The 19075-nt window shown below is 36.9% G+C and overlaps 1 protein-coding gene across 2 annotated transcripts in view; it reads right to left on the bottom strand.

Moving 5' to 3' along the window:
• Positions 1-4688: 4688 nt before the first annotated feature.
• Positions 4689-19075, bottom strand: part of WDR26 (WD repeat domain 26) — a 38894-nt gene continuing 24507 nt past the window's right edge. For both annotated transcript variants that reach the window (XM_065880466.1, XM_065880458.1), the window contains exons 9-14: positions 15586-15705; positions 13270-13415; positions 12881-12959; positions 12480-12609; positions 8050-8235; positions 4689-5412 (exon numbers count right to left, since the gene is read on the bottom strand). In XM_065880466.1, coding sequence (XP_065736538.1) covers positions 5387-5412; positions 8050-8235; positions 12480-12609; positions 12881-12959; positions 13270-13415; positions 15586-15705 — 687 coding nt within the window. In that variant the 3' untranslated portion in view covers positions 4689-5386. The remainder of the gene's footprint in view (positions 5413-8049; positions 8236-12479; positions 12610-12880; positions 12960-13269; positions 13416-15585; positions 15706-19075) is intronic.

Here is a 19075-nt window from a genome sequence, read left to right as displayed (position 1 = left end):
TAAGGTGGTGAGCAGTAGTGTGGAAGCATTACCTCTCTCTGCCTCATCAGTGGATCTACTATCCTGAGTCTCCACTGATTGCCTGCCAAGTACTAACCTTTCACATTTGCACTTCCTTTTACTGTGCAGACCACCACTCTTAGTAGTAAAAATCATAAAGCCTACTTCTGTAATAATTCACCCTGATGGGCAACTGGTTTTCTTTTCTTTTCATAAATACAAATGTACTATATAGGTTTGTATACATTGAATGCTTTCTCCAAGGATATCTTTAAATAACTATATATTTATTTGTTATGAAATAAATTTTAATTTCAAACTGGAAATATATTTTCTCCCCTTGTCAGCATATCCACTGCCTAAATGCATAATTTCAGACGTGCAGTAATATTTTTGAACATGTGGCATATGATTCCTTTAAAAATGCAAATGTTCCTGAGAGTTTTCTAAATTAATCCATGATTACACACAACAGCTTTTAAAATAACAGATATCTCAACTGGTAAAGCAGTGCTCCGTTAGACACCACTAAAAAACTCCAGGTAAATCTATGGATGTCAAATTCAGCAAATCAATTGTTTTAGGTAAAAATAGTACTAGTTAGACACTCAGGCTAATGGCTATTAGGAGATTTAACACAGCAACAATTACTTAATTATTCATTCTGTTTATTGGATTGAAAGGGAATACAAACGATTGGTTAAGTGCTATGCACTGACATGGAAAAGGTGTATTAAAAAAAAAAAAATCCCAGGAAAGCAAATCAAAGTTAATGTAGATTCAATCGAACAAAAATTTAAAGACATTTAATATACTACACATTTATAAAATAAAAGTTAACAAAGGGTGTTTTGTAAATAATTAGTAGAACAAGTGAAAATAAATATATCAGAGACCTGAAGTTTCTTATGCTTTAATGAAATAATAAAGCAAAGAAATTTAAACTACCAAATATAATCTGAGAGGCAGTTAAAAAAAAAACCCCCAATATTTAAGAACACAATCCTTTGAAACATTTAATCAGTCCATAGCAAATAGTTATTATATATCAAAAGCTCTAAGTTTTAACTAGTTCCACCACAATGCCATGTAAATCTTGACAATTTAGAAATCTTGAGATCAACACAAGTTCTTTTCTTGATCTCTACAGCTTGGTTTGTAAGTACATACATGCTTTTGTGGATCTATTCCCCTCGCCACACACACACATTTTCAAGGAGCCAATAACATTTTTTTCCATCTGTGCCTAAAAATGTTCCGATTCAGTTTTTAGCACATTGACCCTGATGATGAAAATGTTTTAAGTTAAAGATGGGGACACAATTTCAGTCTTATAAAAATATACCAGTATTAACCAAACCTTCAATTCAGAGAGGGCACTTCACATGTGCACGAGACTTTTAGTGAAACTGACAAGAACCCAGAACAGCTGTTTCCAGGACTTTTTATGAATTAAGTAATCTCTCTCTTTCACACAGACACACAACACACACACGCACACATTTTTATTCTCTTAGTTTCATTAAATCCAGGCTATCTGGATTAAGTAGGTAAGGGATGGGTTTTTATAGTTTTTGTTTTTGCAACTATAGGGCAGCTACTATAACAATAGCTTAACAACACTGAAAATTTTCGATTAAGTTCACCCTGTTTTTAGAAAGTGTCTAAGTATAAATGCAGATTCACCTCTTCTTTTAAAGTTAGCGGTTTAAATTAAATCCGATATGGTTTTTGAAATGGACGTAATGTTTTGGAGAACAACCCCAAAAGAGAAGTTGCTAAAATCTAAATGAGAAATTAAAACGAAATAAAGATATTTATACACTTCAGAGATGGGACAAAAAGGATATTAAGAAAAATGTCTTCTTTCCTCCCCATTCAAAAGTAGCCATTCTTCTGCTGTGAAAGAAACTGACATGGATATTTCCCTTTCAAGAGATGTACGTTATATTTACCACTGTGAGCAGAGGTGATAGGGTCAGTTCTTGTGTGCAGGAACCAACATCCTAAAAAAGAAAATTTCAAGATGGGGAGGGGTGGGGGAAAAAAGGGTTTTCTATTAATGTCATGAAATGCCACTCCAGAGGGAGAACACTCCTAATAATAAAAATTACCATACTACTACTAGTGTGATTTCAAATTAAGAAAATACTGATAAAATTGATTTTTTTCCTTTCAATTACCAAGTTATTTTAATTACTTAAGTTTATTTTTAAAGTTAGGTAATCCCTTTCTGTTCTCCCACCCACTGAAATGGGCCAATGTGTAGGGGCATTTGCAAAAAAAATGTCCTCTGTTTAAACTACTTACCTGGTTAAATATAACATTTACCTGGCCAATAAGAGCAAAAGAAATGTAGCTAGCTAGAATGAACACTAGTAACGTACAAAAACCCAAACTGAAGCTTTGTCATCCCTCCCAGCTCATTCCCCAACTCGAATTCACCACCCACACACCAGTCTTAGGAATCCCCAAATCCAACACTGTATACTAATAACCAGTTATTTGGAGGAAAAAGACATTTAATTTCATATGTGCTCTAGCCCTTAATCAATGAATAGTAACAACAAAAAAACATTTTTAAGCACATGGAAATGAGCCTACTAACCTGATTTTTGGAGCCAAAATTCTCCACTCTATTTTGATCTATGTGCAAAAAGTATTGGTACTTTTCAGTTTATACATTTGTTAGTATCTTGCAGCTGGCTTGGTAGTATTCTCACTCTGTATATTCTCACCTCAAGCCTATATAGAGACTACAGCACTGTCAGAAGTTTTCAGTTAAGAGCTATGAGTTAGACCATCCTGCTGTCAGGTTCTTTGTACCATAAAATCCTAGGTATCTTCATTTATTTTACCTTTCTAGCACAGTCGCTGCATGGCACATGCATGAAGTAGACGTTTACAGCAAATTGGCACAGTAAAGTACCAGTATATATAGGAAGCTGCCAGTTAAGACAGACTTGGAACACAAACTCACCTAGCTGCTATAGAAACCTTTGCATAGTTGTTACTCCGTCTTAATGGAGTTATGTTCTTGTAAAATGTGCCTCACTTTTACTCCACTTTTTTAAAGTGTTTTTAACTGTACTTCAGAAGCACTCTGAAAACTCAGATCTAGGGGTGGCTGGGTGAAGTATAGTAGACTTGAGCGCCAAATTGCCCCTGAATGGGCACAAATCTCCGTGAATGTTACACATGTACCATAGCACACTGTAACCGAATTTGTAAACAGCTGTGGAGTTTCTATGCCCACATTTTGTTAGTGATGTTACCATAGAGATTGGGGTGTATATTAATGGCTTCAGGGTATACATGAATCACTTAAAATATGAATGGATTTAACTGTACTGAGGTAAAGAGAAGTTGCCACTTAATTATATACAGTTACCAATGAAGATTTTATTCAAGCTTAAAGTAAAAAGTAATTTTAGTTACGAAAAATGAAGTACCAGATAAACTGTAACATAGTTATTTTAACTTAGAAGTATCAAAACAGGAATTCTTGATTCTCTAAGTGGTGGTCTCTGCAAAATGGAGCTTAAAGAAATCTTTTACATTACCAATTTGATAAAATAATCTGCTGACCACGATCTATCATTTTCTCTTACTATGAGCTTCTGGGAGAATCCGAGCTATTTTAAGGCCAATTGTGTTTTTCTTTCTTCTCCCCTTCCCTGACTTTACCCATTTCTCCCTGCTACCTTCCCCTACCCACCCATCCCCCGATGGAAGAACTCCTAACATCCAAGCCTTTCTCTTCTTTGTGGATCCTGAAGGAGTCTACTCACGGTAATAATATATTATAGACTTGGCTGGGCCGAAAGGGAACAGTGTAAGACTTTTTCTTCACCAGAATCTTATTTTGGGGGTATTCCCACTCCTCTTCCCAACGTAACAGCTATGGTCACCATATTTATATCCTCTACTAAAGAGGGGAGGGAATTTCCAAGGAGACTAAGTATGTTGTACTCAGCTGTTACGGGGTTTAAAAGCACAACGTGAACATCAGGCTTTTGGCTTATTTTAAACGTGAAATTCTCAAAATTAAAAGTGCTTTTCCATGAAGGAAACCCTTCCTTAAACTAAAAGGGGAGGGGAGAGGGAGACTATCCACAGCACCAGTTTAGAATGAGGTTCAGTATGGCAATATCTGAGAAGAAATATTTAAATTTACGTATCCCTATATGTCAAAATATTAAGGGCAATCAGAGAAATGACTCCTAGGTTTTAAACCCAGTTTAAGTATGTCTGTAACCTGCTGAATTCTTCTAACAAGCTCAGTTATACTATGAATTTCCAAAGTGGTTATATCTGCTGACTTCTACTCTCTTGCTAGATCACACCAAAATGATTCCCCAAGTTGAGAACAACTTGGAACAAGCTTTGTTGAAAACCTAAACTGACTACTGATCTCTCATGTTGGTATAAATTTAAAATTCTTGTTATGAATCTTGAATTTCTTGAAGATCAGGTACTGATGTTCCTTCAGGAATAAAACAAAAGGGGGAAAATCTTCAAAGCGCTACTCTGAACTTCCTGTGTGATGTCCTTCCAAGCACTGTTTCTGACCATGTCTCATGTGGTATTCCAGAAGAGCATCAGTTTATACTGCGTATCTAAGTCATAGAGGAAACTCTTTTTAAGCTGGTTTAGATTCCAAATGTATACAAATGAAGTCACTTTAATCCTATAAATACTTCTTAATTTATTTTTAAAAAATTGTGCTGTTAACCCTTTTACGGGGCAACAAGCCATGTGAAAAGTACAAAACTTTTTGTCAAATGTAATATTGAGAGTGCTTTTGACATAGTTCACTGGTTTATCATCTGGATCAGTATATACTGCGCAACGGGCAAGGCTAGAATCCATGAACCAAGCTGCAAAGATCTCAAGCTAAATAAGGCGGAAAGATTTGGAGAAACAAAAGAAGGAAATTCTTTCCTATCCAATGTATACTCTTCAGACTAATGCACTCTTTCTATCAAGCCTTCTAAACTGTTAAATAAAGTTTTCCAAACAAGCATTTAAACGTCATTACACAGAAGAGCAACAAGAATGGATCCTGCCCGACAAAAGGCAGGAGGGAAAAAATTATATATACTGAGTTCAATGGGTAAGCCTGAATGTAGCACAGTTCTTCACAACCGATGGGGGGATAATTCAACATGGTGTCCAACAACGTTCTAACGACGTGCTTCATCTCAACTGGTTACTATGAAGCAAGGTGTAAATGTTTGGCCCCAGTCGGGCTTCAGAAATGGTTCTTTTTTCATGACGAGCATGTCTGTCCAGCTATCAATCATGTTTGTTTGCACCAAATCCCAAGCCATTAAAATACGACTAATTTTAAGTTAAACAGAAGTCGTCTGCTCCAAATTCGCCATCAACTATCCATGCTACTGCATTCCTCTGAATGAAGACAAGATGAAATGTGTATTGGGGGAAAAGAGGAAGAAGAGGGGAGGGGGAGAAAAAAGTTACCAGTTAGAAAGTTTTAAAATCAGCATCATGCCATTACAAAATATCGTAACATTAGAAAACAATCACATCGAGGCAAATTCTTGATACTTTCATCATTATTGTTAAAACTGTGTCCACGTCACATCTTAGGCTATATATTACAGTCTAAACTCAGGATTATTTTGAATATTGGAGAACCCAAGAGAATAATCATATTGGAATCTCATGCTTTAAAAATGAACCTTGAAATACTTATGCAGAATAGAAAAATCTTCATGGTAGTTTACAATAGAAGAGAATAAAGAAGATCTGGCAGTCCAAGGTAAACTGTGCATCATAACTATGTATTTAATTCTGCTTTCAGTGGCTCAGTGTGAAATTCTGCAACATCACCCTACTCTTCTGTGTGTGTGGGGGAGGGGTCATGTGTCAACAGCTCTACCGATACAAATTCACACACTCTACAATGCACCCATTTAAAGTGGACAATTCAGTAGGTGTTAGTATATTCACAGGATTGTACAACCATCATGACAATCAATTTTAGAATATTTTCATCACCATTAGCAGTCGTAAGCAAACCCTCACCCCCCCAATCCTAAGCAACTACTAGTCTAGTTTCTCTGTGGATTAGCCTATTCCGGACCATTTCATATACATGGAACCACCGTAGGTGCTCTTTTGTGTCTGGCTTCTTTCACTTAGCGTATTGTTTTCAAAGTTCATCCATGTTGTAGCATGCATTAGTACTTGATTCCATTCTATCTATAGTCCTCAAAAAAAAAAAAATGCAGTATGGAACTTTACTGTTATAATAAAAGGTCAGCAATTCTCTTTTTTGAAATTGAGTTAAGTGAAATAGTTTTACTTCAATGACTTATAGTATCTTAGGATATCATGATTTTTGAATGTCATTTCCTTAGCTTCTCATCTATATTTTTCCAAAACGTCTATTCCAAACAGGTATTAATTAGAAAAGTTTTCATGTGTGGGAAAAAGAACCCAGAAGATGCCTGCATGAAAGGCATTACCCAAATTTCTAGTTATACAGAAGCTGTTTTCCTATTTTAGGTATAAATGAAATTTTAGGGCTATACCTATGTTGCAAAGCACAACTGAAAATTGCTGAATTAGACCCAGTGCTTACAACTGGGCCAAGTTTGGCTCACCCACAATGATGAGTATCCACAATAGCTAAGTTACCAAATAGCAGTGTAACTTTTGTTTCACAGCAGTAGAAGCATAAACACACCCTTAAAGGTATGTCTAAAATAAATCCACTTACAAGGTAAATTTGTTACTATATACCTAATGTTTTCCTACTTCTTCAAATCAAATGTTTATTTGAAGAAATAACTTCCAAAATGACTAATAAAATTAGAAAAGCACATATAATCTCAGTTATAGATCTCTAAAACATCTAAGAGAGTGGGGCTTGAAACCTAAAAAAGGACAACAACGAACAATAGGAGATCGACAAGATTTTTAGTTTGAGCTGATTTCACAGAGGAATGTTAGAATGTCATGTAGTGATGTACAAATACAAGAAGGTCCTTGAAGGTTCTGAATAACTGAACAGTAATTCTCAAGCTTTTTGACCTGTGTGCTCTTCGTGCTTTTTACTCTCATCTTTGGCTGTACATCCTCACCGACCAGTGAGATCTGGTCAAGTCTTTTACAGTTTGAACCACGAAGACAAAAGCACAGAAAATATGCTTTTAAACCACACATGCTACCCTGACAACCCTCCTCCTCTAAGAATAACTTAACTGAACAAAAAAATCTGTTTATCTGCTTCTAGGTAAATTACTTCTTTCTAAGCAAACTAAATATTTTTGCTCTCGTTATCTCCTCTCTCTAGTACCAATATCTTGCTCAATTAAGCTTATGTCCTTAACTGTTAAGCTTTCTGGCTTTGGGCTTTCTTCAAGTATCTGTAAGTAGTGGAAAAAACCTTTCAGACCTAGATTTGAAGACCTGGCAGCTCTCAACAAGTTAACTAGTCTTGCCATGCTTCAGTTTTTACATCCACAGAAATGAGGATAAAAACACTTCTTCTACTTGTCTTACAGGGCTATGAAGATGTTATGCAAGACAGTGTATATAAAGGGCCTAGCAGGCTGCCTGGCACATAGGTACATGATAAATTTTAGTTCCCTTCTTTTTCTCTATTGGTATTAACAGATATTTATTTTCAAGGGTAAAACCATAATCAAGATCATTCTAAAGTTGTTCAAATTTCACATACTAGCTAGTTTTCATGGGTATGAAAGTATAAAATACTTCTTGCTTGATGAAGCAAGATTTTCAATAAAATTTTGAAAGTGGCAATACTAACTGGATGTAAATGAGGTGGCACATTTCAGCTTATTCTCCCCAGTGTCACCGATAAAACAAACAAAATACTGCTGTGTCTTAGATTAATTAAACTTCTGCGGAGATACAGTGTACAACCTCTAAATGAGGGAAAAAAATTGATTGTATCCTACACTTTAAATAAAGTACCGCTTAAAAATGCTACAACTTTATGATAAGCAGGGCAACGTTTCATCTGGAGAAAACACAGGGATACTGTATGATAGTTACCTTCAATATTCTGGTGGTCTATAAAAGGCGCTGGTCCCCATATTCTAACGGTGCCGTCATCTGAGGCGCTGGCCATCATAGATGGGATCTGTGGGTTCCAGCTCACACAGTTTACGGTGCGTGTGTGCCCTGTCAGCTCCGCGATTGGCAGTTCACTACGTTTGTGCCAGATGTAAACCTTGTGATCTGAACAAACAGTAATTCAGAGAAAAGTCAAGGAGTTGTTACATATTAACAAAACCAACTGATTTTAAATTTACTGCTCATTACACACAGAACGTATAACTTACTAGAACTTGAAAGGACAACAAAAACAATGTGAATAATTTAACAAACTACCTTTTGAAAAAAGCCATTTAAATAAAATACACATTTTTTCCCCTGTTACTGATGACTGACTAGCTTGCAAGTCACCACAAAATCTATCTGTAATATCCTGTAATACATAATATATAATCACAGTCAAGATCTTTGAATATAAACAAATCTAGGATAGAGACAAATTCTATGGAAATGAGAGGTGATAGAAAAGCAATGTATCCAAATTCAAATATAGCAATTATGATAGCTAAATATTGAGTGCTTATAATGTACTAAGTATATTATTATTTTTTAATTATTGTTATTTTTTGTGGTACGCGGGCCTCTCACTGTTGTGGCCTCTCCCGTTGCGGAGCACAGGCTCCGGACGCGCAGGCTCAGCGGCCATGGCTCACGGGCCCAGCCGCTCCGCGGCATGTGGGATCTTCCTGGACCGGGGCATGAACCCGTGTCCCCTGCATCGGCAGGCGGACTCTCAACCACTGCGCCACCAGGGAAGCCCTTAAGTATATTATTTAATCTTCACCATCATCATGAGGTGGGCACTATGCTTATCCCTTTTATGGATGGCAACTGAAGAAGCAATCTGCTCATGGTTAACAGCCGGTAAATGGTGAAACTGGGGTTGAAATCCAGGAGGCCCTGCTCAAGCGTTTACTTGTGAGGCTAGACAGCATAATAATATGACTTTGTAGTAGTCTATTTGTAATCTCATGAAGTGACCATAAAAAACAAAAACCCTGACAACTTTGTGATAAAGTAATCTTCAAAAACAAACAAAGCAAAACAAAACAACGGACTAGTACAGAGTAGAAGTTCACAGTACGGGCTGTAGAATCAGACTACCCAGTCCACACGCTCCCTGTATCACGGACCAGCCGTGTAACTTTGGGCACATTACCCACTCTTTGCCACTCCTCTGTAAACGGGGATGTGTACTTACCTCATCATGTTATGAGGATAAAGTAAGTCTGTACATGAAAAAGTGTTTTGAACAAAGTCTAGCACGTAGTAAACACCATGTACTACCACAAAGAGTTAACGAAATAGAAGTGATGGCTTTTCAGCAGCAGGCAGAATCCCAGGGTAAATCAGAAAAGTGTCCTATCTGAAGATCTGTCAATCAACTATGTGATCAATGTGGGAACTTTCAGTGGATGTGCTGCCAACTGAGGAAACTTCAGAGTGGTGAAAAGGTAATAAACTTGTGGTTAAAAAAAAAAACCATGCCCTGGTTTCAACTTACAAAGATAAAAAGTTGGAACTGTTTCTGAACATTTTTTTGAGTATATGAAGCAAAAGCTAAAAGGCACTCACTGAAGTACTGAATTTATCTTTCCTAGAGGGTACTTATCTTTCAATCATTTCTGAAAATAATTTTCTTTCAATAAAATAAAATTAGCAAAAGGAAAAAAAAAAAAAAAAAAAAAGCCCAGACTAGCTATGTTTCCCCTTGGACAGAGCAAGTCCACAAAGAAAGATTACAGGCTTGAAAAGTGTGAATGCAACTGAAATCTGCCTACATTTGGATTTGTGGACACATACCCGAGGAGGATATTTGCTGAACAGTCAGCAAAAATTAAGATTTGATGTAGTCAAGGTCAGAATGACAGGCTTTATGATCAAGCTCTGCTTACTGTACCAGTTTAGGGAATCCAGTGCCCATGCAGAGGTAAAAAGTAAGTTTTTCTATATATTTCCAGCACAATGAAAAGGCTGGAGTAATGGCATAACTTTTAGGAGGAAAGGTTTCCTAATTGCTCTATTTTATACTGACATTCATATATTTGGGGATTTGGAAGGTTCTTGGAATGTATTTCTGACAATAAATGACAAATGGATTACTGTGGTCATCTTGGGAGATAATATAGTTGCTATATACACTTGGTGTTGAAAACACTTTTAGAACCATTCTAAACCACCTGAATCATGAGAATGCTAATCTCTTTCCATCATAGTTATGTTTCATTTTATCCCTAAGCAGAATATAATGTGTGGCTTAATTACATTATTCATCAGGCTTAATTCTAAAGTTAGTTTGGTCTTAAAAAAAAAAAAAAAGATTGGGGCTTCCCTGGTGGCGCAGTGGTTGAGAGTCCGCCTGCTGATGCAGGGGACGTGGGTTCGTGCCCTGGTCTGGGAAGATCCCACATGCCGCGGAGCGGCTGGGCCTGTGAGCCATGGCTGCTGAGCCTGCATGTCCGGAGCCTGTGCTCCACAATGGGAGAGGCCCGCGTACCACAAAAAAAAAAAGATTGGCATCACTAGGGATAATGGTAGCAACACATATTTTTAAAGCACTTCTAGGCTACATATTATTTTTAGAAAGAGCTATAGGGGATTGTGAGGCATAATTAAGAGGCAGAAAACCCCCCAGGAGCAGGATTAAATAGAGCAAGGGGAAAGAGATCTTTGAGTAGGAAGAGCTAAAAAGCAGGTAGAAGGCTTATTAATATGTTTAGATCATATCAAATTAAAAGCCAATGGAGAACCTAGAAAAAAATAACATGATTAAACTAACAGATAAAAAAAGATTTTTTGACGGGAAAGAAGTGAACTCCCAATTGTTACCTAGCAAACCACTCTTCTCTTTTCTCAATCTTATCTGACTGATTTTTGGGGGGGAAAAGAAAGAATAGATAAATTCATATGCTTCATGTTAAAATCTAAATTCCTAAATGTCTCTTTGTCTTAATCCTTAAATATCTTATACACAAAGGAAAAACTCATGTGTCATTTTGTGATCCTCTTAGCTACTGAGATCGGTTTTTTGTCAAGAAATGGGTAACAGAAACATCTTACACAGTAATTGAACATTACCAGGTGTTTACCAACATAATCCAGTTCCTTGGTCTACCTTGGAAAATGAGATTCAGTTTTTAAAAAAATGACTTAAATAATTTGCTGCTATAGTACTAGAACAGTATAGTGGGTACTCAAGAAAATGGGTTGAATGAAAATTTTCAATAATTTGCCATTATTTATGTTTCATCACCTTAAAACGTACACCAACTTTTAATACTGCCTCACTTATTTGTGCTTGCATATTTTAAACAATTTCTATTTTAAATCAGACTGACAAGTTTAGGCACATGCCTGCCTGAAATACCGATGTTATTAGACCAGAGAAGTTTATTCAAAAAGGTAGTAGACACAATTCTGTAATTTCAGCTTCTCTGAGACCATAAGAATCCTAAATTATTTTCTTTGGTCACTAAAGAAACACTGAAGATCTAACTATAGTCAATTTTGTCCAAGATCAGGTAAAACAATTAACCTTGATTTTTAAGATACTACTAACATCTGAAAACCATCAGTCTCATGAAAAAATAGTGGGGCTTCCCTGGTGGCGCAGTGGTTGAGAGTCCGCCTGCCAATGTAGGTGACGCGGGTTCGTGCCCTGGTCAGGGAGGATCCCACATGCCGTGGAGCTGCTGGGCCCGTGAGCCATGGCCGCTGAGCCTGCGCGTCCGGAGCCTGTGCTCCACAACGGGAGAGGCCACAACAGTGAGAGGCCCGCGTACCGCAAAAAGAAAAAAAAAAAAAAAAAAAAAAAAAGAATCCGCCTGCCAATGCAGTGGACACAGGTTCGAGCCCTGGTCCGGTAAGATCCCACATGCCACGGAGCAACTAAGCCCGTGCGCCACAACTACTGAGCCCACACGCCTAGAGAGCCCATGCTCCTCAACAAGAGAAGCCAACACAACGAGAAGCCCGCACCCCGCAATGAAGAGGAGTCCCCACTAGCTGCAACTACAGAAAGCCCGTGCGCAGCGACGAAGACCCAATGCCAAAACATAAATAAATAAAATAAATCTATTAAAAAAAAGTCAACATACGAGAGAATAAAGATTTAACTAAATCTTGATTTGACACATGCACTAAACACACCTCCACATAAGCCAAAATAGGCACGATTAATTTGTGACAATAGGAGGACTCAAATCATTCCAAGAAAAGGAAATTAACAGTGCACTGGATAAACAGCTCATACAATTTTTGATTTAACATCTTGAATTTGTTTGGAGACATGACTATGTTCACAAGTTGAGAGAATTACAGAACTTTCAGTCCATCAATATATGTGAACCAACAGAGACACAATTTACCTTCACTGCCACTAGCGATGAAGTCTTCATTATGGCCTCCAAAACATGAATGAATTGTATAAAACCCTTGTGTAACACCTTGATACTTTCTTACTAAAACTCTGTCTTGCAAGTCCCATAAATGAACTCCCTGTAAGCAAAAGAGAATTTAGGTATTTATTCTACCTCAACTCAAAAGAATTTTAAAAAGTTACCTGTGACTATCCCTTTGCCTGATGAACATTTTCATTTTCTATTTATGCGAAATGCCAACTGAAAAATTTCTAGTTGACTCTACAAACTTAAGGATCAAACACATTTGAAATTTAAGAATTCACAGAAATACTTGTTTATATATACTAAAAATCACAATAAACTTTAACTAAGCTAAGTTTTTCTGAGAATTATGCTAATAAACTCACCTGAGTTGCTACATTTAACAAAGCTAATCGGCCATTCTTTGAAATAGTGAAAGACATAATGGGATGATCTTCTTGTACTCTGTAACCAAAAAATAATTTGTCAACAGAAACATACTAAGAATCAACACATTCAAATTATCAAAATACAAAATGTTCTAGCTTAAGTATCACAAACTTTGTCTGTATTCACTATTATATACTATATTTCAATCAATAAAAAGAATCTGAGTTAATTATTACTAAGCACCGCCTGACTAACCACCCAAATTACCAATCAAACCAAAACCAAAACCATAATAAAAACTTTTTCTGAAGAAGTAAGTTCCACTACACTTCTATTTTAACATAAATCAGGTAACTGTTGTTTAATGGATACAAAAGATAGTTACATGTTCCTATCTGTAAGGTCCTCGAAGTTATATCCCCGAATTCGCTGGTGTGTATCTGATGCCAAAACAGTCTTCCCGTCACTCAAGCACCAAAGGCATTGCACTCTCACCCCTTCCCAGGAGTCAAGGAGATTACCGTCTAAATCCTGAGGAGAAAATTACTATTAACTCCATTATTTAACAGCACTCAGAAAGCAAACAAAAACAAAAGAATCTCTTAGCATATCTTTTTGTAATGTTTGTCTTTTCCTGAGACTGATCTCAACCTAATTGTTCCATAAGTGTTTTTAATCATCAGAATTTGAATATAGGTCAAATTTCATTACAATACCTAAGGGAGAGGGGGAGAATCTTAGTAAATCTATCTTCCCTTCAGTAACCTACCATGCATAGATAAGTACAATAAATACAAAGAAAGAAAGAATCCTTAAGTTTTAAGGTCTCACAACTTTTGGAAAAGAATTCAAACATTCCTTTAAAATTCACTATACTGGGACTTGTCTTGTAATATTCACAAGTTGTGATATGGAAAACAATGGAAAACAATTACTAAAACATTAATTATAACTTTACAGAACTTAGGAATCTGTTATGCCATGTTTTAAAAGTCACCAAATCTGTAACGTGCTGAGCAAAGCTCTTTAGGTTCATTATCTTATTGAACATTCAGAGCTCTGAGAGGCATTCCCATTCCCATTTTACAGGTTAGGGAACTACCAAAGTCCTGTATCATGAAGGTTTAAACAGTGTATGGGATGGCAAAGTCAGCAGAAACATATATGCGTCTTGAACACAGGGAATGAAGAACTAATGGCTTAAATGCTAAAATGTACAGCATGGTGACTATAGTTAATAATACTGTATTGCACATGTGAAAGTTGCTAAAAGTAAATCTTAAAAATCCTCATCATAACAAAAAAAAATTCTTGTAACTATGTATGGTGATGGATGTTAACTAGACTTATTGTGGTAATCATTTTGTAATACATACAAATACTGAATCATTATGTTGTACACTTGAAACTAATATAATGTTATATGTCAATTCGATCAATCAATCAATGCAGTACAGTATTAGCCCATGGAGAGAAAGTCCAGAAATAAAATGCTAAATTAGTATGTAACAATGGTATTGACCACTTGAAATAACTTTTTAAAAGAATTAGGGGCTTCCCTGGTGGCGCAGTAGTTGAGAATCTGCCTGCCTATGCAGGGGACACGGGTTCGAGCCCTGGTCTGGGAAGATCCTACATGCCACGGAGCAACTAGGCCCGTGAGCCACAACTACTGAGCCTGTGCGTCTGGAGCCTGTGCTCCGCGACAAGAGAGGCCGTGACAGTGAGAGGCCCGCTCACCCCGATGAAGTGGCCCCCGCTAGCCGCAACTAGAGAAAGCCCTCGCACAGAAATGAAGACCCAACACAGCCAAAAATAAAATAAATAAATTAAAAAAAAAAAAGAATTGGAAAATCACGGGTATATCAATAAAGAGTGTTGGGACAACTGGAAAAAAAACACAAAAAAAGAAAGAAATGGCTTACAACCATGCTGAGATAATATGACACTAGGTTCCACGAGTCTAGCAGCCAGTTTAGTGAAATTGATAATTTGTAGTGGCTACATAAAAGTCTTTATGATAAATGACCTACACTGAATGATTTGATGGGATTTATTATCTTATCTTAGTTTTAAAAATCTAGAAGGGCCTACTAGAACCATGCTAGGTAGTGATATGAGATGTGGAATCTAGATACAGAGTAATGACACGGGATTTGTATCACAGTCTACCCTGTCATAAGACTTTTTACCTATTAATTTTTATTATCCCAACACTCCAAGATTAACAGGGCAGGTAATGATTAGAAGATACCTCAAATCAAGACCGCAAAGTTTTCTGGTAACACTCATCATCACTTTTATTCCTCAAATATTTAAAGACAGTCTCCTCATGAAATTCAGCTTTTTTTTTGGATACAAAAAATTCCAAAGGGCTAAAAAACCCCAAAGAAATTAAATACTAAACCTTTTTGTCCCTATACATTAGGAAATTATTTATAAGAACAAAATGTTTAGTAGGACAATTTTTTTTAATGTTTTACTAAATTCAAAGCCTGTATTTTGTATAAGCACTTGAAATGGTTTAAAAAAAAATCCACAGCAAGTTCTATTGGACAGTGCTTTTCTAGAAAGATGGCAAAGTAGGTCTTCATACAGTATATTTTATAAAAGATATCAAGTCAAATGAATTCTTTATTTTTACAAAACTAAGTTTGCTTTTAAATAAGCAAACATTTGAAAGAGGGCACTAAATACTCACACACTGATAGAACTGCCCACGCTGACCTCCAGTCACAAAGCGTTTCCCATCTGGATTCCAAGCCACACTTGTTAAACTGTCTTCATGAGACTGGCTCATTTTTGTCCTTAGCTCTCCCGTCTACAAGGAAATAAAACTGTGGATGAGATCTTCAAGATACTCTTCTAAAGAAAATGTACAAAGAAAAAAAAAAAAGATAGTAACTGGGATATCTGGTTAGTTTAATACTTCTAATTAGAGAAATAAACTGTTTAAATTGCCCTCACAGAAAGAGACTATAGCACTCAGAAATTAAGGACTTGAAGGAAAACTCAGGAGTCAAACAAAGCCTGGCGTATGTGATCCGAAGAAGAGATATGAGATAAACTCCAAAAGAACTCTTGTCTTAAATCAATTACATTCATAAATTAAAACATGTAATTTTTCCCAAGTAAGATAATGAAATGCCCAGTACTACATACCTATTCCTTCTGAGTTTCCACTTCTCCTTAGTTCATAGTTCTTTATAAATTTTATTCTAAAATTGCAGTTCATGCAATTAGCAACTCCTTAAGAACATGATTAATAGCAGAAAAACTATGCCCTTAAACTAGGCCAAGACTGTAGGCAATCTAAATTATGTTAAACTTCATAGTCAAGATGCTCAAAATGTAGTAGGGAAAATGGGAAGAGAAAAACAAAAATTATTTTTCTGATATATAACTTTATTTCAATTAAAAGTAACAGAAAAGAATGAAGAACTTTTGTACTGTTTGGCAGTCATTTTAAAGCATTCCCAACTAAGCAAGACTATTTAGTTGATTACAACCCTCAGATATCCTCCTGTTATTTTTTCTAAGTTATCCAACTTAGAAGGTAGACACATACCATTTAATTTAGTCTTGATTCCATTTTGTTCATGGATTAGAAACAGGATCTGAGAGATAATACCTGCCCTTGGTATAATAAAAAGTACATGGGCATAATTTTCCTGTGAGAAATGGGTAATCAAAAGTAAAAAAAAAAAAAAGTGCATGATCAGGAAATGGGGCCAAGTAATAAAAGCAAAGAGGGCACAAAAACCAGAATGTCTTCCTTACACTGAAAAAGGAAAAAAAAATTCGGCAATCTTAAATCCTTCTCCCATATTGTTAATTGCTCTCAAGTCACTATTTTTTTGGGTTGCTTGATATAAACAGGTAAAAAATAAAAGTTTAGAAACACAAATACACATGCAACAGCTAAATCCTCAGCATTTTCTATTCACAAATGTATTAATACACTAAGTTCTGAAGGCAGAAATGGTCTTTTTCTCTGTTATGCTCAGGACCGTGAGTGTATGAGGCCATTACAGGTATGCCCTGCTTTTCAAAAGTTCACTTTCCGCCAAGTGGCTTTCACAAAGACCTACATTAGTACCTGTTTTTGCTAACCAAAAGACATCTGAAGAGGATTTTTGCTTTTACAAAAAAAGTCCGTGAAAAGGGAAAATAGTGTTCAATGTTTTGCAATGAGTTGTCACAGAGGCAGCACACACCCTGAAGAGTGCGAGTGGCATCGCTAAGCTCCTTCCCAGGAACTGCGCTCAGCATCTCAGCATCAAGCTGCCATGGCTTTGAACTATGTGAGCATCTGTGCTTTATCTTGATTTCTTTTGTGCATCCATTAGTAAGATGTGTCCTAAGGTAACTGCTTCTTCACTTTACACCAGGGGTCCCCAACCCCCGGGCTGCGCACAAGTACCGGCCCCTGGCCTGTTAGGAACCGGGTCGCACAGCAGGAGGTGAGCGGCGGGTGAGCGAGGGAAGCTTCATCTGCCGCTCCCCATCACTAGGCTCTCCATCACTAGCGTTAGCGCCTGAACCATCCCCTTCCCCTACCCGCCACCCTCCCCTGCCCCGTCCGTGGAAAAACTGTCTTCCACGAAATCGGTCCCTGGTGCCAAAAAGGTTGGGGACCGCTGCTTTACGCCATTTCAGCTTATGAAACATTTCACAGGAATACTCTACTTTTCAGGTAGCAGGGGAAACCTGTAATTAGGAATCTACCTAAAAACACAAAGGAGCAATTTGAAAACTGACTTAAAAGAACCACTCTTTTAGAACAAGTCTATGTAACGTAATGCACAGTAAAACAGTTAAGCTAGAACATAGTTGAACTGTCCAGAAATTCAAAATTGACTCAAAGGAAGACTACACAGGCACTATAAATTGAGTCTCTATTATAGGATTATGACTATGTACCTCTCCTCCCTTTGAGGGGGGAAAAACAACTTTAATGGAAAAAAAAATTCTTTTAGGTCAGATTCACTTCAAGCCTGTTTCATTGGGAAGCCATCCAATCTATTCTCTGCTTTGCCACCCCCCGAGCCCAATCAGAAATACAACACTGATTCAACACTGGTTTGATAAAAATGGCATAAAGACATTTTGGGAACAACTGAGGATTTTTAAATTATGAAATGAATATTAGACATGAGAGAATTAAAGTTAATGTCCTTAGATAAGATAATGGCATTTGATTATGTAGGAGAATGTTATTTTTCAGGAGATACGTGCTTAAGTATTAAGGAGTAAAATATCATCTTAATTTACTTCCAGATGTTTTGGGTATGGATATATATATATATATAAGCACGTACATTTGTATGCATGCATGTAGGTATGTACACACAATGTGTGACAAAATGTTAGTAACATCTGTTGAATCTAGGGTGGCCGGAATACAGGTCATCACTGTCATCACCGTACTCATCCTTCAACCTTTCTCAGTGTTTGGAAATTTTCTTAATAAAAAGCTGGGTTGAAATAGAAATCTTACTGTAGAATTAGATTTATGGCACATCATCTTCAGGTACATCTTAGTATTCATCTGTCCTCTATACCATCTTATTGTATGAGTCATTTCTATGGAGCTCTAGCTTCACTCTCTTGGTAAAAATCAACTTACTTATAGGTCCTCAAACTCAAAACCATATCCTATCAACTTACACTTCTACACCCAAACCCACAGCCTGAACTATTCACCTGCCTAGAGGTTAAAAAACCAAAGAACGGGACTTCCCTGGTGGTCCAGTGGTCAAGATTCAGTGCTTCCACTGCAGGGGGCAGGGGTTCGATCCCTGGTCGGGGAACTAAGATCCCGCATGCCGCGCAGCGCGGCAAAAAAAAACAAAAAACAACCAAAAAGAAACAAGAAAAGAAACATTATTAAAAAAAACAAACAAACCCAAAACAACCCCCCCCACAAAATCACCTAACCAGTCACCTTATAGAAGTTTAAAAAATAATTATGTGTATGTGTATATATATATATATATATATATATATATATATATATATATACACACACACACACATACACACACATTTTTTTTTGCGGTACGCAGGCCTCTCACTGTTGTGGCCTCTCCCGTTGCGGAGCACAGGCTCCGTATGCGCAGGCTCAGCGGCCATGGCTTACGGGCCCAGCCGCTCCAGCATGTGGGATCTTCCCAGACCGGGGCACGAAC

This window comes from Phocoena phocoena, chromosome 1 (genome assembly GCF_963924675.1).
Source record: "Phocoena phocoena chromosome 1, mPhoPho1.1, whole genome shotgun sequence".
In the NCBI taxonomy this organism is placed as follows: Eukaryota; Metazoa; Chordata; class Mammalia; order Artiodactyla; family Phocoenidae; genus Phocoena; species Phocoena phocoena.
The sequence above is the reverse complement of the archived record's forward strand: the minus strand, read 5'-3'. Positions and strand labels throughout refer to the sequence as shown.